The 21,217-nt window shown below is 42.4% G+C and overlaps 1 protein-coding gene across 1 annotated transcript; it reads left to right on the forward strand.

Moving 5' to 3' along the window:
* The first annotated feature begins 4,503 nt into the window (after positions 1-4,503).
* On the forward strand, positions 4,504-21,158 carry Nudt19 (nudix hydrolase 19). The gene is made up of 3 exons (XM_004858799.4): positions 4,504-9,856; positions 19,443-19,650; positions 20,718-21,158. Exons 1-3 carry the CDS (start codon positions 9,131-9,133, stop codon positions 20,921-20,923), a joined length of 1,140 nt encoding a protein of 379 aa, XP_004858856.1. The 5' UTR covers positions 4,504-9,130; the 3' UTR covers positions 20,924-21,158.
* The last annotated feature ends 59 nt before the right edge of the window (positions 21,159-21,217 follow it).

Below are 21,217 nucleotides of genomic sequence, written 5' to 3' on the forward strand. Positions count from 1 at the left end.
CTGCATTTTGAAAAAATAATATCGTGAAGGTTACTGGTCTGTTTTCCACTACTATAACAAAATGCGTATTTTGAAAAAGAAAAGAGTTTTTTTTTTTTGGTACCAGGGATCGAACCTGGGTCCTTGTGCTTGCGCAGCAGGTGGCAAAACCACTGAGCTAAATCCCCGGCCCAGAAAAGAGATTTAGCGCACTCTTTTGGAGGCAGAAAACCCAAAATCAGATGACCCCATGGGTTTGACCTCTAGTGAGGACACCGTTGGCGAAGTCACTTCATTGAAGATGGCATTAGAGCTGGAGCATATGAGAAAGGGAGATCACATGGCCAGATGGGAAGCCAGAAAGCAGGGGTGAGTTAGATTTGCTCTTTTAAAACAACTTATCCTTGAGGGAACTAACTGGGGTCTCATGAGAACTACCTCTTCCATGAGCAGTGAGCGTTCCCAGTGACCTCACCACCACCCACTACACCCTACCTCTTGAAGATCCCACCACCTCATAACATTGCCACACTTAGAACCAAGGTTTATAACACACAGAGTCCTGAGGGACACACTCAAGCCATATCCAAGTCATAGCAGAACCTTTAAAAATCCTTCTAGAAAACACTGGACCAAGAGGTGGAGGGAGGAGAGAGGGAGGGAATGGAAAGGGGATGTAAAAAGAATTAAGATGTGTTGTGTACACGCACCAACTCCTACAGTGAATGTAATCATTATGTACTGCAAATGTGTACTAATAAAAATAAAACATTTTGAGCCAGGAATGATAGTGCATGTCTGGAATTCCAGGTACTTGGGAAGCTGAGGAAGGATTGCCATTTCTAGCCAACTTCGACAACATGATGACACTTTGTCTCAAATATAAAAATTTAAGCTGGGAATGGTGGTACACACCTGTAATTTGAGCAGTCTGGGAGGCTGAGGCAGGACACAAGTTTGAGCCTTACCTTGGCAATTTAGCAGCTCAGTGAGACTCTTTCTCAAAAATTAACAAAATAGAGGTCTGGAGAAGTAGCTCAGGGTAGAAGTCCTGGGTTCAGTCCCCAGTATAATAAATAAATAAATAAATAAGGAATTAAATAAATAAATAAGTTAGGAATGTAGATCAGTGGTGGAGTGTTTGTTTTGCATGTGTGAGGAGTTGGGTTCACTCTCCAGTATGTAAAAAGAGAGAGGGAAGAGAGAGAGAGAGAGAGAGAGAGAGAGAGAGAGAGAGAGAGAGAGAGAGAGAGAGAGAGAATTTTCATGTGGTGAGTCTCAATGCACAAGATATTACTGTTCATTCATGAGTTAATTTTGTTTGTCCTCAGTGACATGCCATAGGATGATTTTTTTGGAGAAGATGAGTAACAGGAACAGAACCTAGGGCCTTTGCACTGAGCTATATTTCCAGCCTCTTTTTTTTTTTTTTTTTTTTTTTTTTGCCAGAATCTTACTAAGTTGCCCAGGGTGGATTTAAAACTTGGGTTTTTGCTGCCTCAGCCTACAAGACTGCTGGAATTACACTTACCAGACTTCATGCCTTGTTTAGTAGGCAGCTATCTTAGTCACTTTCTTCATTACAGGAGCGAAACAGTCATCAATCTCAACTTAAAGAAGGAGAGGTATGTTTTGGCTTCTATTCCAGTCCATAGACTGCTGGCTGTACAGCAGAATGGCATGGCAGAGGCACATGGCAGAGAAGAGGTGCTCACAGCATGGTAGATAAGAAGCAGAGAGTGTCAAGAGAAGAGCTATATTCGGGATCATGCACATAGCAACCTGGCCCCTTTGACCAGACCTCATCTTCTAACAGCAAGTCAACTATAGTATCCCTATAAACCAATCGCCCCTCAAAGGTCTCACCTATGATCTCATGGGGTTCTTGGGGGACAGACTCATATACATCTTTTTATGCAAATTACATTTAGTCTATCTCTAAGAGTCATTAAAGTCCTAACAGCCTCACCACTGTTGCAAAGTTCAAGTGCAAAGTCTCCTCAGAGACTTAGGGCAAAGTCTAAGCTGTGAGCCTCGATAAAAGTAAAAAAGAAGTTAAACACTGGCAACATACAATGGCACAGGATAAATATTCTCATTTCAAAAGGTAGGTCTAGGAACAGAGAAAGGAATTGGACCAAAGCAAGACAGAAACTCAGCAGGACAAATAGCAAATCTCATAGCTGCATGTCCAGCATCCAGGGCAAGTTGTGGCAAAATCTGAACTCCATAAGGGCTAGAGAAACTGACCCTATGGCATTGCTGGTGGTTGTAGCCCTCAGGGCTTGTATCTCAGGCTGGCTTTGCTAACTGCTTGCAGCTTTCCTCAGATTTTCCACATTCCTGGCTTCTTCACCTTTCTCAATTTTCCACTGTATTTTCAGGTTCACAGCCCTTATAGGGCCTCCTTGCCTGGCCTTCTCGGCTTTCTTCAAGAAATGTGGGTGGAGGCCTTTCACTCCACAAATCTTGCATTCTGCATGCCTGTAAAACCAGCACCAATGGAGGATGCCAAGGTCTGCTGCCAGCTCGAGCAGTAGCCAGGCATTTTACATCATGGCTACAGAAGTCTCTGAGTCCCTGGATAGATGAGCACTGTGAACAGAATTCCAGGAATGCACATTTCTATGCATCTTTCCTCCAGGTTAGTGCCCAGGGGCTTTCTTGTTAAAGCAGTCTTTCACTTTTACAACTTTGAGCCTGTAAAGAGTAGGATGTTGTTGGTTTCTAAAGTGCTTCAAGTCATCTTTCTTATTGTGCTGTTGTAAATTACCTGGCTTCTTTAATGCTAATTAGTGGTAATCTTTTCAGCAACCAAGCTCTCCCCTTTTCTCACTTTGTAGGCCCCAGCTTTATAGGAGTTTCCTTTCAGGTGAAACTGAAAACTTGAAATAACTCAGCTGTGTCATTTGCTTTTGATTCTCAATGTAGAACTGGCTAGAAGACACCAACAGTACCCATGCCACAACCTAAATGTTGGGCTGCCTTGAAATTTCCTCTTTCAGATTAATTATTCTGCCACCTTTAATCTTAGTCTTCCACAAAGACTTTGGACCTGAGCAAAGTGTAGACAAATTTTCTGCCAGAACATAACACACATGGCCTGGCATCCATCTGCAAATGGAGTCCTTCTTCCTTTACCCAACTGAAACCTCCTGAGCCTGGTCTTTTCCATTTTTTTTTAAAATCAGTGTTCTGGACTTCTGAGCTCTAACTAGAATCTCCCATCAAGCTCAGCTTACAGTATTCTAGGGCTGGTTGTCTAGCCAACATCTCCAAACCTTTCTAAACTCCTCCTGTGAACCAGTTCCAGGGGCTTTTGATCCAGACTGTCAGGTAGCACCACAGAAACAATCTCACTTCTCTGGTACCTAAAATCTTTCTTAACTACTTTTTCATTCCTGGGACAAAAACTTGAGACCCACAACTGATGAAGGAGAGATTTATTTTGGCTCATGTTTCAGTCCATAGCTGGCTACCTGCAAGGCAGGATAGCTTGGCAGAGTGGCATGATAGAAGAGAGGTGTTCATAACATGGTGGACAGGAAGCAGAATAACAAGGGAGGTGGCAGGGAGGCAGGTGTAACCTGCTAGGTGACACCCACAGTGACCTGCCTCTTCTTACCAGGCCCTTGTGGGGTACCGCTCTGCCTATACTCAAAGCCCAGCTGTCTGGGGGTGTCTGAGGACACAAGTCTACTCTCAAGGACATCCACATAATGGGCCACAGTTGTCTAAGAATGACAGCATACTCAACCACACATGCACAGGATAGCCAAGGTCATACAGCAGGTATTTTGTCTCTCCATGTCCTGGTAAGCAGATAAGACACTATAACTCCTGTGAACTAAAGAACACTGTAACCTTTTAGTAGCTGTGTTTGCTATGTAGCTGTAACTTTTATTTTTGAAGAAGGAATAAAAAGACATGCAGCTCTTGAGCTCTGGAGCTGCAACTCCAGTTCTGCTCTGCTCTGATGCTGATGATTATCACCACATGTGTTATTCTCTTGGGGGAATGAATTAATTAACTCACTCACAATGGACTATATGGACTAAATGTACCCCTTTCCAGGTGCCTACTGGGGAGGGTTGGCTCAGCCCTCACAGCCCTACCTCCTAACAAGTCAAGTTTTTTGTTTTTGGGGGGTTTTTTTGGTAGCCAGGATTGAGCTCAGGACCTTGAACTTGCAAGGCAGGTGTGGTGCCACTAAGCTAAATCCCTGGCCCTAACAAGTCAGTTATAATGGGCCGGGGATTTAGCTCAGTGGTTTCGCTGTCTGCTGCATAAGCACAAGGACCCAAGTTTGATCCCCGGTACCAAAAAAAAAAAAAAATAATGTCCCTATATTCTAATCACTTTCTGAAGGTCCTACCTATGATTGGATGAGGTTTTACTGGGACATATGCATATAAACCATAACAGCAGCTTAAACCAACACTGTGGTAGTTGTCTCCAAGCTGAAGGCATCTCTTCAGGTAGCCCTATAGCCTATACGCTATTCTTTTTTTTTTTTTTAATTAAAAAGGCTGATTAATAATGAATAACAGAAATGAGTTTGAACTTGCTGAATTTGAGACTGAAGTAGAAGTAGAGCCCACATGGAGGTAGGCAAACAGCCATATGATCTGTTTGCAAAGTTTATTTTTTCTCTTTTCTCAGTTATACATGTTCTAGTAAATCAAATGAGACCATTTCTTATTATGAAGATAGCCAGGGAAGATCACTAAAATAAAAGAATGAAGAGTCGAGTTTTTAAGCTATGAAGTGAGCAACTGTTGTCATAAACACAGCTGCCCACTCCCTTGTGACCTAGTGGCACACAGTTATTAGTAGTGCTGATAAGGGATGGTTTTGTGGACTTACACACAAGGCTCAGGTCTGGAGCTGCTGGCAGTGTGCTATCGTACCGGACAAACAGTACAGGGCACTCAGAAGATGCTGGTGGGTTTGAAGACCAAAAAACACTTGTCTTTATGATCTTAGTCACTATGAACTGTCTTTTTCTATCTCTTGATCATTTTTCCACAATCGTAGTTTTTTTCATATTTTCTAAACTCTAAAATTTAGTGATAGACATTCCAGATAATTTTTCTACTTTACCATATGTCTTAGACTTTGCTGTTAGTGTTTTTTTGTCATAACAGTTATGTATATAGACAGCCAAGTTGATCAATCTTTTCTTTTATTGTATCTAGCTTTTGAGACAAAGGAGAGCAAGTATTAGGTTACTCTTTTGGTGGGAGTAGGGACATGTTGGGAAGAAAAAGGTAGCTATTATATACAACAGCCACCCTAAATTGGAGGGAAAGCTATCACTGAGGATGTGGCTCAATGGCATAGCACTCCAGCTGTGATCTTAAGCATCATTAAAACAATAAATACTCCTCAGTACTACCCTGGAGTCTATAGTAGACTCAGAAATGATTATCAGATCAGAGAGTTCCATGCTTCATAGCTGAGAGAAACAGATCAGGGATAGTTCCTGTGTTAGTTACTTTGCTCGTAACTGAGATGCAATACCTAACACCCACATCTTAAAGGAAGAAATGTTTATTTTGGCTCATAGTTTGTAGAGGTTTTAGCCCATAGTTGGCTGGCTCCAAGGGAGGATGGCATGGAAGAGGGGCATGGCAGAGAAGCTGCATACAGCACAGTGATGGTGCTGGTGAGGTGTAAAGAGAATGGAGGAGTAGGAAAGAGAGATAAACCTTTGAGACCTCTTCCTACCAGACCCCACCTCCTAATAGCAAGTGAGTTATAAACCCCCATAATCCAATCACCTTCCAAAAGCCCCACCTATGAGGACATGAGGCTCTTGGGGGCATAATTAGAGATAAACCACTATAGACTCCCAACTCAGGATTCTGCAGACTTCTTAGCAAAAATGTGGTTTCTCCTACAAAGGTGGAGGCCTGGAAAGCAGGATGTTTTTCTGTTCAGTGTCATCAAGCCAGAAAGTGAAATGGAAGTTGACAGCCAAAAGCACAAGTTTATGTACTCCAGAGAATGGAGAAGCAGGAGTCTAGGCTTGAAATTGACTTCTCAACCCATTGGCGATGCATACAGGATACAAGAAATGAAGGGGAGGACTGGGCAAATAAAGAGGAAGAATATCTTTATGGTCATGGACATGACAATTGTCAATTGTTATGGTGCTAAGGGTTGTGTCATTTAGCATGCAAGTGGGATTATAATGGGATTTAGGTCTGTTTGAGATTTAGATGGTCATTTTGAAGCTAGCTTGGATTCTAGCTGGATCAGTGAGAACTCTGGGTCTAGAAATAGTCTATTCTCAAAGATAAGCTGACTAGAGGTTGGCAAATGTCTATCCAGACTAATTATTATTGTGGGCATCAGACCTAAATTGGGTGGAAGCTGGTAGATCCTCTCTGTAGAACACGTCTTCACTTGACCACTATGTGCCTTTTTCAACATGTGGCCCCATTTTCTGCTTGGGGGAATGCAGTAAGTACACAAGTTATTTGCACCTTTAGAAATTATATTAACAAAAATTACCCTAAATAGTGGCATTACTGTTTGTGGATTCTCATGAGGGGGGGAAAACCTATATTAAAACATGGTTTGTAAATAAGCCTCAGCAGCATCAAAGGGTCACTTGTGTCAACTCTACTAAAATGCCAGTGGATAGAAGGGGTCATGAGCTAGGTTCTTCTGCACAGCAGGCTCAAGCATCTGGCTTCCCTGTGCTCTGGCTCCTGGTGACAGGATCCATACCCTAATCCAGCTTAGGACAGCCAGCTGGACGTTGTGGGACCTCAGGCCCCTCAGATTGAGGGCAGAAATAAGCAAGGGGTGACTTGTCACTGGCACTGAAGGACAGAACTTTAAGTTAGGTTTTTCCTTCTAGAACTAAACAACTTCTCCAGACTTCCTCCTACTGAACACATAACTAACATTTTCCCTTTTTTTTTATGTAGGAAAATTTTTATTTGATAAATATAACTTCATAAACTTTAAAAAAGTACTGAGTACTGTACAATAAGTATACTACAGTTACTGACAATGCAGAGAATTTTTAAAGGATTAGACAGCCACAGTATCTAAGGTCCAAAATTTTAACTAAGTATTGCTACATATTTCCAGCTACTCATTTTTCATAAAAATCTAACAATTACCATTATTACAAATATATCATTAGTTATGATTTTTTGTAGGAATATCATTCAAGTTATATATATTAAACAGCATTTTAATAGTTTTATTTTTATGAAAATAGATGACTCATTTTAAGATAGAAGTAAAAATGTCTATAAAGGGGGACCAAAATAAATAAACATGTTTTACATAAAACTCTTTGGTTCATTAGGTTTTTCAGTACCTGCCTCTTAAAAAATTCCCTGTAAAGATTGATTTTTACAGGGAAAACACAAACATGAACAATTCCTTTCCCTCAGTACCCAAGATTTCCAGAGTAGTGAATTAATTATTTATCCTGGTACCGGGGATCAAACTCAGGACCTTGTACTTGCCAGGCAGGTGCAGTGCCCCTGAGCTACATCCCCGGCCCTTGAGTAGTGAATTTTAAACTTTCAGCTCTTCACTGTAAATTTTAGTGGCCGCAGTTCCTCCCTATTGAGTCCCAAGCTTATCAGACAAGGTCAGTTCCACCAGCTTCTGGAGTGGAAGTGACCACATTTTCTCCTCTTGGCCTAAAAGAGAGAATATGCAGACACTGGAGACCAGGTTCTGGTCCACGAGAAAGGGAACAATGGGCTGGAGGCAGCTGAAGGGACACAGCATCAGAGCTCTGTGCCCCCCTGCTGTTTCCTTCCCACCCACACACAGGCACATGGGCCCTTCTGTCTCCTCAGATCCAGCTTTGAAAAAATCCTTTTTCCTTTTCACCAAAACGCTTGGCCTCCTTTGATTTGGTCAGTAGTGAGCAGATGAACCTGAGAGGCTGGGAACAACAGAGCAATTTCTATCAAATAAAAACCTGATGATTTACGATCTCGAAGATAGCCAGGACAGTGCAACTAAAGACCCTCAGGAAAGACTCCAGAGCTGCTGCAGAAAGTGATGAGGAGGAAGGGAGGAGTGCACTGGAAGGGAGGAGGAAGATTTTGAGGGGGAATTCATGGCCATGTTTCTTTTCTTGGAACAATTTTTTTTTTGGTACCGGGGATGGAACTCGGGGCCTTGAGCTTGCAAGGCAGGCAGTCGAACCACTGAGCTAAATCCCCAGCCCTCTTGGAATACATTTAAAAAAAATTAAAAATAAGGCTCAGCAGGAGTATAGTCTAAGTCATCCAAAAACATAAGGAATGTGTGATCCATAGTAATAGAATTGTAGGAGGTGCTGTTGGTGACTCAAAAGGAATTGTAAGAGAGGGCTCAGATTTAAACAGGCTCTTTCCAAAAGACAGTGCTACTCTTGGAGCTTGGAGTCTCCTGGCTTCTAACAAGCTGAAGAGAAATCCCTGTCCCTGGGCCAAGACAGAACATCTCCCAAGAAAGTGGAATTAATAAAATAACCTAAGATGCCTAAGGAGGTCCCCAGGTGTCCTGACAATAAAAGGCATCTAGTAATAAGACAAACTGGCACCGGGAATAGGGATTCTGGAAGGATCGTTCACATTTAGGTTGCACAGGAATACTGTGATTTAGCATCTGATTCATCCATTTGTTTCTCGTTAGCATGGTTCATGTGAACCTGCAAAACGCAGACACCTGCTCCTTGAGCACCCTCTGCCCTACTCCAAAAGAAACACTTCCAACCTTGTTCAAGGGAAAAAAAAGTCCTAGTCCTCAGGTTTTAGTGGGCGAGGAAGGTATAATAGTTAGGCCTTGGTTTCCATCCCCTGTGTAATATGGCAAGTCATATGCGGCCTTAAGCACTCAGCTCTTGGTCTAAGCATACCGAGTAGGGCTAATGCAGCCCCCTTTTCTGGCAGCTGTGAATGACAATCACTCGCTGGAGCCCCGCACATCCTGGGACAGTGACTTGGCTAGACGCGAGCTCATTCGAGGCGGTGCCCGCTCTCTCCGGTGTCACGCCCCTCCCACAGGCAGGCGCTGGTGTAAATAAAGGCCCCTTGGTGCCCCGGAAGTGGCCCGGTCGGAGTAACACCAGACAACCTGTCCGGGCGCTCGGGTCGAGCCTGAAAGCCGTGCGCTGCCGGCCGTCATGAGTAAGCCCCTGAAGCCAGACCTAAGGGTCTGGCGCAAGGCGGCCACCGTAGTGCTGGCGGCCGGAAGGAAGAGCTCGGGCGCCGCCGCGTCCTCCCTGCCGCCCACCGAGGGGTTCCGATTGCTGCTTTTGCGGCGCTCCATGGGCCAAGGCTTCTTGCCCGGCGCGCACGTCTTCCCAGGCGGCGTACTGGACGCTGCCGACCGCTCGGCTGACTGGCTGCACCTCTTTGCGCCGCACCACCTAGCACCTCGCTTTGGCCTGAGCCCGGCTACGCCCCAGCGACTAACCTTCCCGGTGTTGCCGGACTCTCGGCCCGAGGTCGAAAACGGGGATGCCGCGGCGCTGCCTGATGACGTAGCCATGCGCATCTGCGCCATCCGCGAGGCCTTTGAGGAGGCCGGCGTGCTGTTGTTGCGGACCAGGGGCCCCCGGCAGATTCCGGAGTCCCAGGATTCCGATCCCGAACCCGACTGCTCCCTCGAGCCTCCGCCGGACGTGTCCACCTGGCGCGCCCGCGTCCGTGGCGACGCGCGCCACTTCCTGGACCTGTGTGCGCACCTGGACTGCACGCCCAACATCTGGGCGCTACACGACTGGAGCGGGTGGCTCACGCCGTTCATTCCTGAGAAACGCCACCGCTTTGACACGAATTTCTACCTGTGTTGCTTGCGCGAGCCGCCGCCCATCCAACCTGATTTGGCCGAGGTGGTTGACTGCCAGGTGAGGTGTCCTCATGGTAGGGTGTAGGGTATCACAGATAAGCTGAGCCTGGGGAGGATAGTTACTAGCCAGGAAGTGACTGAGCGGTCTTGGGGCCCCGGCCGCCAGTCCCTCACCTCTGCAGACTAAAGCCCAGAACTTGGTGGAGGGCTGTTTTGGTTTCCTTGGCTTCACAGTCTCAAGGGCTCGGCTCTTACCCCTGCGGGGCACTGTCTCAACCAACCACTCTATCTGGATACACTCGTTTCATCCCCACTTCAGTTTATTTTGGTTTCCTTTATGTAAATGCGAAAAATTGCAGTCCTTTTTTTTTTGGTACCGGGGATCGAACTGAGGTCCTTGCGCTTGCGACGCAGGCGGCGGCACCACTGAGCTAAATCCCCGGCCCTCTTTTTGAAAAAAATATTTTTTTGTCTTACGTATGTACAAAAATTGGCACTATTAAGGAAACACAACAAGGCATTCTACTAGCAGTCTCCCTCAAAATAGATTTAGGTAAAATTGGGTCATCAAAACTTAAGACGGGCCGGGGATTTAGCTCAGTGGTTCAGGCGCCTCCCTCGCAAGCTCAAGGTCGTGAGTTCGATCCCCGGTACCAAAACAAAAGAAAAAAACCTTGACTTCATTGATTTCAGTTCTGAGGCCATATGTGTAAATCAAAATATGTATTACATTAAGGCAGTAAAAATGAGCTGAAAGTAACCACAGTATTCGGAAAAATTAAACGTTGCATTTGCTAGCGTTAGAGTTACTATGTGAATACGCGAATCTCAGTAGATTTTAAAAGTAGTGCAAAGAGGGCCAGAGATTTAGCTCAGTGGTTCCGCCGCCTGCCCTGCAAGCACAAGAATCCAAGTTCGATCCCCGGTACCAAAAAAAAAAAAAGTAGTGCAAAGATCATCTGGGCATCGAAGTTGATGTCGCAGAGGTGAGCAAACAGCTCAGTGACCCGGTGTAGCTTTGCCAAGGGCTCTCTTCTGTGCATCTCCTTTCTTGGGTTTTTGCTGGAGTTTGTAGTCCACCTCAGTGGTCGTGATTGCATCTTCTTCCTGAATGGGGCAGTGCAGTTTCACCGGCGGAAGGCAGAGCTCCTTGGTGTCTCTGTGTTTTTGATAATCAGGGTTTTCTCCCCTTTCTTCCCTTTCACCCATTCCAGGCCTAATGGGCTGGAGGCGATTGTAGAAACACAGCCAAAGGTTTTAAAACTGGCATCCACAATCTTCCTCTTTTCATCCACTTGAATATGTAATTTCAGGATACCACCACATGCAAGAGCACTCACCAATACAGTTTCAACATTTTTAGATGTCTTTTCTAGGGTCTTCACATTTCTTGGATTTCTGTAACCATACACAACCTTGTGATAAAGCCAGGCTGGAGCTGACAGCAGCCAGGTGGGCCTGTGTGGGCTCTAGAACAGCTGGGCAGATGCCACCCACCTCAGATGCTCCTACGGCTTTTATCTTGCCAGCCTGCACTTGCTTCTTTTAAAAAAAATAAAAAATAAAAATTGTTATTATTTTGGTACTGGGGATCGAACTCAGGGCCTTGCACTTGCAAGGCAGGTGGGGGAACCACTGAGCTAAATCCCTGGCCCTGCACTTGCTTCTTTTTAAATTTCTTGAGATTCATTTATGGCCATGCATATGGTGGATCTTGGTGAATGTTCCCTTTGCATTTGGAAAGAATATGTGTGTATTCTGTTTGATGGGGTGTTTGTAAAATTCTTCGCCCTAGGTGAGCTGTGGGAATTTAGCCTAAAAGCTCCTGGGTGGGGGATTTAGCTCATTGGTTCCGCTGCCTGCCTTGTACAAGGTTCCGAGTTTGATCCCCGGTACCAAAAAAAAAAAGGGCTCCTGGGTAATTCTTTTCTGACCAGCCATCTTATGTGGTTTTACTTTACGCATGCGAATGTAAGTATTTAGCCAAGATTCAAGAGTATTCTATACAGATTTCTAGAGCTATATTCTCTGTAGATCCTTCCTGTCAGGCATACTGCTAACGCGAGCAGGCCTCCCAAAGTCTGATTTCTGTCTTCTCAACCCAGTAAGAATCCTAGACTCCAATTAGGTTCTCCCTCCCTGTGCTGCAATCTGGGAATTACTTTTAGGAGGAAACCATAGGCAATAGTTAGACTCACCTTACTCATTTTTCTTTTCTCAGGTTATAATTCTACATTTTCACAGTCTGGACATAGTTGTTTCATACATTTTATCTGGATTTCTGCTACTTACATGGGAAGAGGAGGATGATTTGAAGTCCCATGGATAGAAGAGGAAGTTCAAATAAACATTTCTTTTTAAAAATTTTTTATTAGTACATGTTGGCAGTACATAATGTTTACATTCCTAGTGGAGAGTTGATACATGGACATAATGACTTTTTTCATCTTCCTTCCATTTCCCTTCCTCTGATACTCTTCCTAGTTGATTCTCTTGATACCCTTCCTTGTTGAGAAACATCTAGTACCTCCGTACTTCCTATTATTTTCTTTATTTTGCTCTTTATTTATATTTTGGGTTTCTCATATAAGAAACCATATGATATTTAAGCTTATGTGCCTGATTAACTGCACTTAACATTATGGTCTTAAGGTGCATCCATTTGCCTACAAATGACTCAAGTTTATCTTTATGGGAGAGTAGTACTCCACTGTGGGTAAAAAACACATTTTCTTTATGCCTTCATCTGTTGATGGACATATAGGCCACTTCCAAGACTTAGCTATTATGAACTGTGCTGCTATAAACATGGGTATGCATGTATCATTGTACTTTCTTTTTTTTTTTTTGGTACCAGGACTCAAACTCGGGACCTTGTGCTTGCGAGGCAGGAAGCAGCACCACTGAGCTAAATCCTGGCCCTGCATGTATCATTGTAATACGATGTCGTAAAACTCTTTTGGGAAAATACCTAAAAGGGGAGTAGCTGGGTCAAGTGGAATTTACAGTTTTAGTTTTTTGAGAAATCATAATGATTTCTATAGTGGTTGTACTAATTTACATTCCCACCAACAGTGTAGAAGCATTCCTTTTTTCCCTGCAGCTTTGCCAGCATTTGTTATTAAACAATAAACAGTTCTTTTTTTGTTTTGGTACCGGGGATCGAACTTGGGACCTTGCGCTTTCGAAGCAGGTGGTGGCACCACTGAGCTAAATCCCCAGCCCAACAATAAACAGTTCTTAATCTGGTTTAGTTCAGTGGTTCTCAGTGGTGTGATATGTTAATCCTATCCCGAGTGCATTTGGCAAGGTCTGGTGGGGTTTTGTTGTTATTGTTGTTTTGGGTTTTTTTCGAGACAGGATCTTGCTATATAGTTCCAGCTGGCAATGAACTCACTGTGTATCCTAGGCTGGCCTCAGACTCAGTGATCCTCCTGCCTCAGCCTCCCAATGCTGGGATTACAGGTGTGTGCCACCATGCCCATTATCTTTTGGTTTTTTAGGGTCTCACTGTGCAGTTCAGGGTTGCCTTGAACTCATTAAGTAGCCCAGGATGACCTCAAACTTCCAGTAATCCTCCTGTCTCAGTCTCCTAAATGCTGAGATTACAGGCTTGCTCCACCATGCCTGGCTCTGAAAACTTTTTAAATGGACTTTTTGCTTTTGTTTGAATAGATCTTGCTATTGGAAGCGGTAAGCAGTAACTATGCCACAGGCTGAATATTGACCTGCCTTGAAACTTCCTCCACCAGATTAATTAGTCCACTGCCCTTAATTTCAGCCTCCTGCAAATTCTGAAGACATGAACAAAATGTAGACAAATCTGCCAGAGTGTCACACACATAGTCTCTACCCTTGATGCTAATGGAGTCTTTTTTCCCAACTGAAATCTCCTAAACCTGGTCTTTTCGTATTTCTGTCAACATTCTGGTCTTCTGAGATCAAGTGCAGCTTACAGCATTCTAGGACTCTTTCTCCAGCTGGCATTGCCAAACCTTTCCAGACTCCTCCAGCAAAGCAGTTCCAAAGGCTTCTGAACCACATTGTCGATACCCAACACCTGCAACTTATGGGAGGCTTTGTTTCGGCTCACATTTCAGCCCGTAATCAACTGGCTTCAAAGCAGGATGGCATGGCAGAGGAGTATGGTGGACAGGAAGCAGAGAGAGAATGGAGGACTGGGGAAGGAGATAGATCTTCCAGGGTACATCCCCAGATACCCACCTCCTGGACCAGACCCTTTCTCCTAACAGCAAGTCAGCTAATAGCCCCCATAATCTAATCACATTCCAAAAGTCCCATCTGTGATCACATGAGGTTCTTGAGGGACATCTAGATTAAAAAGCATAAAGAATGTCTTGCACAACAGCAGGCCAAGAAGATACCCATACCCTGAGACAAGAGGAAGGGCTTATATGCTAAGCTACTGGGCTGGGGTCAATATCAGTTGAGAAATAGTCTAGGTGTCAGTGGCTAACACAAAACCCCAGGCTGACTGTCTTAACTTTTTCCTGTAGAGTTTAGAGTGTGTGCAAGGGTCACTTGGCAGGCAAAATGAGAGTTACCACCACAATGGCTTCAGCCACATCAAACTGGATCCCTACAGGGTAGCAGTTTCCCTTAATGCAAGTGGATATATTTAGAAAACCAATTAACAACCTTTTGGAGTTTTTCCATATGCATTGAGTCCTCTCTTTTTGTCTGAATATCTGTGGAACGCGTGTTGGGGATGGAGAGCAGGCTACAGCAGCATGGCCATTGAAATTTAGTGGGAAGCACTGTCTGGTTGGAACCCTGCAGAGTTATTCCACTCCCTAGACTGTGGGCTGAGTCATGCCTCTTGACTTTCACAAAAGCTCCTACTGCTCTTGATTCTTCACCCGATTGTAACATGTTGCCTAATGTGATGCGTTTTGGTGGCCGAAGTCCCCAAAGGGCCTAAGGACTGTGTTGTATCTACTATCATAAGCTCAGGGGCTAGCCTAGGTACACATTTATGGGAGGAATGAATGGACACCAAATTCTCAGTCTACCATGAAGTTCACCCTTGAGCCTTCCTTCCTTTGTGAGTGGCCAGAACCACATTGCCCTTTCAGCGTCTCTTACCTTTTATGCTGAACAACACTTCTGGATCAAGTCTTGGTGATCTGTTCTGGTTTATGTACTAGTTCTCAGGGTCAGCATCCCAACAATTAACCTCTCAAAAGGATCAATGTAGCTTTCTTCTCCAAATCTCCCTCCCCTCCCCAACCTTCCCCTGACCTCCCCTCCCTTCTCTCCCTTCCCTTCCTCTCCACTTTCTGTCCCTTCTCTTCTCTCCTCTCTTCCTCCTTTTCTGTTCCTTCCTCTTAGATCAAGTCTTTCTATATTGCTCTGGTTGGCCCTGAACTCTTGGGCTCAAGCAATCCTCCTGCATTGGATTTCTTTTTTTCTTTTTAATTTAATAATTTTCTTTTATTTTAAAATCACAAATCTAATCAAATATTCATAATTTACAAATTGGAATTAGTGTCTCTGTTAGTCCATGATGCAAAATGGTTAACATGCCAAATTCCCTCATGTGTTTATTTTTATTATTTATTTATTTATTTGGTACCGGGGATCGAACTCAGGTCCTTGTGCTTGCGCAGCAGGCAGCGAAACCACTGAGCTAAATCCCTGGCCCACCCTCATGTGTTTTTTTTCCCCATTAACTTTATTGGTACATTTTAGGTATAAAATACAGTTACATTCATCATTGGGATCTTGTACCATTACATGAGTCTCTTGGTTCTTATTTTTTTTCCCCTTCCCTTGCCCTCCCTTCACCCCCTCCACCCTTCCCTATTTGCAAAGACCTTGTTTCCATTTTTTTCCTCTTCTCATATTTTTTCCTTTCTCTTTTTTCCCTTCCCCTACCCCTCCCAATTCCCCTGCTCTTTTAGACCGTTTCTTCCTGTTACACAATATCAGTTATACATTTTTTAAATTACAATATTAAGATCTAGGACACATTACCACAGATTTTACAGAATTTAAAAGGATATAGAAAGCATATTACAAAAATCTTTTTTGAAATAAATTTGACAACTTCTAAGAAGTAACTTAGAAGACAAATTAATGAAACTAACTCTGGAGGAAATATAAAATTTGAATAGCACCTATTAAAGAAAGTATATTCCTAGCTTGAAAACCTACCTATATGACAACAGCAGGCTCATAAACATTTTAATTGATAAATTATATCAAACATTTAAAGCAGAAAAAAGAAGGAACACTTCTCCCCTCATTTTAGGAACTCAACATTGTGCTAATCCTAAAACTGGATAAAGATAATAGAAGAAAAAAGTATTAACATAGATAGAAATTTGTTTAACAAAACAAACTCTTAGAAGTCAGATCTGGCAGTATGTAGAAAGTGGTTTTGTTATAGGGATGGCAGTGTTGCTTCAGCATTGGAAGATCCACCCCCAAAAGTAATCATTTTAACAGAGGAAAGGAGAAAGCCATATGATCTTGTCACTAGTTGGAGAAAGAGTATTGGGCTAAATTCTACAGCTGTTCATGGTAAAAGCTATCAGGAGACTAGAAGTAGAACAGAACCTTCTCAACAGATCAAAGACATGTACTCCATACTTCCAACAAAAACTCCTTCTATGAATGGAGACGATACAATGCTTTCTCCCTAAAGTGGGGAACAAGGGGAGATATGCCTACTCTTCTTCTGTCCATTAAACTTTGAAACATAGGTCTAAACCAAAATAGTCTGGCAATGAAATGACACAACTAGGATAGGATTGGCATGGCAGAAGCAAAATCTTTATATGTAGATGAAATGATCATCTACAGAGAAAATACTAAGAAATCTCTAGGAGCCCCTAGAACTTGTACTTGAATTTAGCAGGATTAGAAAACACAAAGTATATATAAAAATTCAGGTCTGTGTATACTTGCTATAAATGAAGAACTGGATATTGAAATTTAAAAGTTATGTAGGAGTACAAAGGACCCAGAAAAGCCAAAAACAAAAACAGTGTTGGAAGACGTTTAGCACCCAATTTTAAGACTTCTTCTAAAGCTACAATAATCAAGGCAGTGTTGGTATAAGGAAAGACATGTAGATCATTTGAATAAAACAGAGAATCTAGAAATAGAACCACACACACATGGTCCACTGAGTTTTGAAAGACTATCCAACATCAGCATTTTATAGAATATAAACTCGATTCAAGAGCCAAGGAAGAGATAGTATCTTCAGCAAACGGCACTAGAACATCTGGTATCCATATATAAAAAATTAACCTCAACCCTTTTTTTCCATACATGAAAATAACTTGAAGGGATCTATGAACCTAAATAAGAAAACCTAAAAGTATAAAACTTTAAGAAGAAATTATAAGGGAAAATATTTATGAATTCAGGGTAGGCAAGAACTACCTAGGATACAAAAAACATGATGTATAAAAGAAAAATGATAAATGAGATTCCATCAAAATTTAGAACTTTAAATGACATCATTAAAATGAAAAGTAGTCCTTAAACAGACCATATTTACAATGCATATAACCTATGAGCAGAATATATAAAGAATTCTTAGAGCTCATTAATAGACAACCCAATTAAAATGTAGACATAAGATGATAAATAGCCAGTATAGCACAAGGAATGGTGTGCAATTCTAGAATCAGAAAAATACTAATCAGTACAATAACAAGATTGAATTATACACTCATTAGGGAGATGAAGTCAAAACTTTTAAAAGCCTTGTCATAACTTTTTCTTTTTGTTGGATTCTCCCCCTTTGCGATTAATTTGTCACGCCCAATGGATTCATTCTGCTGGGTTTCCTGGGGTTGTGATCCTCATTGTCTTTTCCTAGGGTATTGTCTAAAATTTTTTGGAGTGCTGGTTTGGTATTCATGAAGCTCTTGAAGTGCTCTTTATCATGAAAGTATCTTATTTCTCCATCAATTTTGAAAGATAGTTTTGCAGGGTCCATCAATCTGGGTTGGAGGCTGTTTTCCTTTAGGGCTTGAAATACATCACTCCAAGCTCTTCTTGCCTTGAGGGTTTGCATTGAGAAGTCGGCTGTGATTCTGATGGGCTTTCCTTTGTATGTGATTTGTTTCTTTTCTCTCACTGCTTGTAGAATTTTATTCTTCTGTTGGATTTCTGGAATCCTAACTATTATATGCCTATGTGTAGATTTTTTTTGATTAAGGCTAGCTGGAGTCCTATATGCCTCACTTATCTGTATGTCAAGTTCTTATCCCCTCTTTGGGAAGTTTTCTGCCATCACTTCTGTGAAGAGTTTTTTTATGTCATCTGCACTCTCTCCTCTTTCTTCATTGACTCCAGTCAGTCTTATGTTATTCTTCTTTGCATCGTCTAGCAGCTGCTGGATTGATTTCTCATGTTCCCTTACAATTTTAAAGCAATTTTTCTTTTCCTCTTCACTAATTGCAATCTTATCTTCTATATGTGAAATTCTATCCTCACATTGGTTCATTCTGCTGCGCAGACTTTCAATGGAGTTTTTAATCTCTTGGAAATCTGTTTGTATCTGTTTTATGGATTCCATTTGTTTCCTATGTTGGGCTTCCATCGTGTTCCTCAGATCCTCTATTTTTTTATCTGAGTCCGCTCTAGATTTATTAATCATGTCTTGCACCATGAGCAAAATCTTTGGTGTTATCTGAGTAATTATTTCTGATTTCATTTTTCTCAGATCCTCTTTTGTTGCCAGTTCAGAGAGTCCAGGTGGTTGAGTATCAGAGTGTTCCATCTCGTTTCCCTTTGGGGTTGCTGTAGGTGATCTGGAAGTCTGTTTGTGAGGCTTATTTATGTGTCTTCTCATTTCCATGGGGGTGGGGTGGGGGGGGTGCTTCTGGTGCCTGAGCAGCTCACCTTGTCTGCCCTAGGAGCTTGGGATGGAGGCAGGGGAGCTTCCTTCTGGGTGCTGGGACCGGCTCAGCTTCTCGGTCCTAGGAGCTTGGGATGGTGGCGGGGGAGCTTCCTTCCGGGTTCTGGGACTGGCTGAGCTTCACTGCCCGAGGACCCTGGGATGGAGGTGGGGAGCTTCCTTCCGGGTGCTGGGACCAGCTGAGCTTCTCTGCCCTAGGAGCCTTCTTGGCCCTAGGAGCCTGGGATGGCAGCGGGGGAGCTTCCTTCTGGGTGCTGGGACTGGCTGAGCTTCACTGCCCTAGGAGCCTGGGATGGAGGCAGGGAGCTTCCTTCCGGGTGCTGGGACCAGCTGAACTTCTCTGCCCTAGGAGCCTTCTTGGCCCTAGGAGCCTGGGATGGCAGTGGGGGAGCTTCCTTCCGGGTGCTGGGACCAGCTGAGCTTCACTGCCCTAGGAGCCTGGGATGGAGGTGGGGAGCTTCCTTCTGGGTGCTGGGACAGGCTCACCTTCTTGGCCTTAGGAACCTGGGATGGCAGCGGGGGAGCTTCCTTCTGGGTGCTCTGGATTTCTGATTAGTTACGACCACAGGTATGTACTACTATGCTAGTTTTCCAGACCTTTTCATGTTGTCTCAGAGGGAGTTAGCAAGGCACATTAATAAATTAATTTTAGATCTTCAGATAGCTCTTAAGTAGTGATTTAACAATCTCATATCCCGTTAATATAATAAATCTTAGGAAGTCCTACCTTTGTTTTTCACAGTGGTCATCTCCATCAGAAGCAACTAAAAGTTTCCTTTCAGAAGAAATTTGGCTGGCACCCCCACAGTTCTATGAAATAAGAAGACTTGAAAACTTTGCTTCTCTTTCTAACTTGCACAAATTTTGTTTGGAGCATGCATCAGAAGGGGCTGAAAGATGGCTGCCTATCATCTGTGTAACTGCTGATGGGATGGTCTTTCTTTATCCAGGTAAAGTAGTGGAACATCAATGCTGCTGTTAGTATTAGCACAGTGCAGTGGGCTGTCCAGCAGTACTATTCAACAGACATGAGTTATAGTCAGTATTTTATAGCCTATAGGATATAACTTAAATACTGTCAAAGTTTATAACATCTCCATAGTGTTTATTATAACCCAAAATTCTGAATGTTGTATATACACATACATGTATACATTTATGTAAATATATAGTGATACTTTGGTTTACAAATGCTTTGGTTTGTGAACAGTTTGGTTCACAAACCCAAGCATTTGGCAAAATTTTGTTTTTGTTTGCAAACTCAGCTTCCGGTGATGAACACAGCTGTGTCCATTTTTCCTGGACGAACACGAACGTGGCCTCTTTTCCAGAATCATTAATGAATGAATTAAGTTTGTGAACCGAGATTCCACTGTGTTTCCTAAACATTAACAGAGTTCCTTTTCATATACTGTCTCACTTTTTCACATTTTAATTTTGAATTATGAGAATTTGTAAACTGCCAGATTACTTAAATTAGGAAATTTGTTGATGGTCAGTTGGAGTGGGATGAGCACAGGTTAGAGATCTGTGCCAGGGATTTTGTGACCTGTTATACTTCGTGTTTGACTGGTCAGTTCCTGAGAACAATGGTAAGATTTGTTATTCAACCTACAGGGGGACAATTTAGCAGTTTTAATGTAAATCATAATTTCTTTAAATTAACTTTCAGGTTATCAAAACACCCCACAATGAAGCACCAGAAGTATGGATCTCAAGACCAATATTAATGTCAATGTTGAATAGACTAAAGAGAGTTATGAACTAGTATAAAAGTACGGTTCACAATGAAGACTTTCCGGTGTAACTTTAGGTCACCCAAGAAAATTTTTGGCTGGGGATGGATATATTAAAAATAAAAGAAATATATTGAGATAAACTCTTAAAATTAGAGTTATTTAACAACTCAGTTTCAATTATATGACATAGATAAATATTGATTTGTGTGTCCCCAGTAAATATATTGGAATGATGTATCAAAAAATATTTTATGGAATAAAATTTTATTATTTTTCAGGAGATGAGCTATACTTAGAAGATTCAGACTTTTTAGAAAAGGTTTTGTCTACTGAAAAAAAGACTGAAGAAATCATGAAGGAAGGCAAGAAACTTCACCGATTAGTGCAACACAGCAGGCATCTCTATAGCATTCATGTGACTATTCAGTCAAAGGGTAAACACATTTACCCTAAGAACTATGTGGTAAATAAGAGCCATTTGTAGGGTGTAGCTTCTTTGTAAGCTAGCCTCCTTGAAGTACAGTTCATGATTAATAAGAGCCAACCATATTTGCTTAAAATTTAAGGAACTTTGTGCCTATAAAAGTTATAATGCAGTGTTTCTTATTTCAAGTGGACATCTCTTGTTTTATTGTATAAACTATATAGCATCCACATTATAAAATTTATTAATGATTTTGTTACCAAAGTAATAAAAAATTCACAATGTTTCCTACTTCTATATTGCTTTATTGGCTCTCCTGTCATTATTTTAACTGTTCCTTGTAGTAGCACTTTC

The sequence above is a fragment of the Heterocephalus glaber genome, unplaced genomic scaffold (assembly GCF_053883595.1).
Source record: "Heterocephalus glaber isolate CG9 unplaced genomic scaffold, H.glaber_assembly_v1.0 deba00001561, whole genome shotgun sequence".
Classification (NCBI taxonomy): Eukaryota; Metazoa; Chordata; class Mammalia; order Rodentia; family Bathyergidae; genus Heterocephalus; species Heterocephalus glaber.

Excerpts from the sequence above, each read along its gene's own strand:
- Nudt19 (XM_004858799.4), top strand. The coding sequence starts at position 9,131 with ATGAGTAAGCCCCTGAAGCCAGACCTAAGGGTCTGGCGCAAGGCGGCC. Across the intron at positions 9,857-19,442 it reads CCGAGGTGGTTGACTGCCAG|TGGTCATCTCCATCAGAAGC; the intron begins GTGAGGTGTCCT and ends TGTTTTTCACAG. Across the intron at positions 19,651-20,717 it reads GATGGTCTTTCTTTATCCAG|GAGATGAGCTATACTTAGAA; the intron begins GTAAAGTAGTGG and ends ATTATTTTTCAG.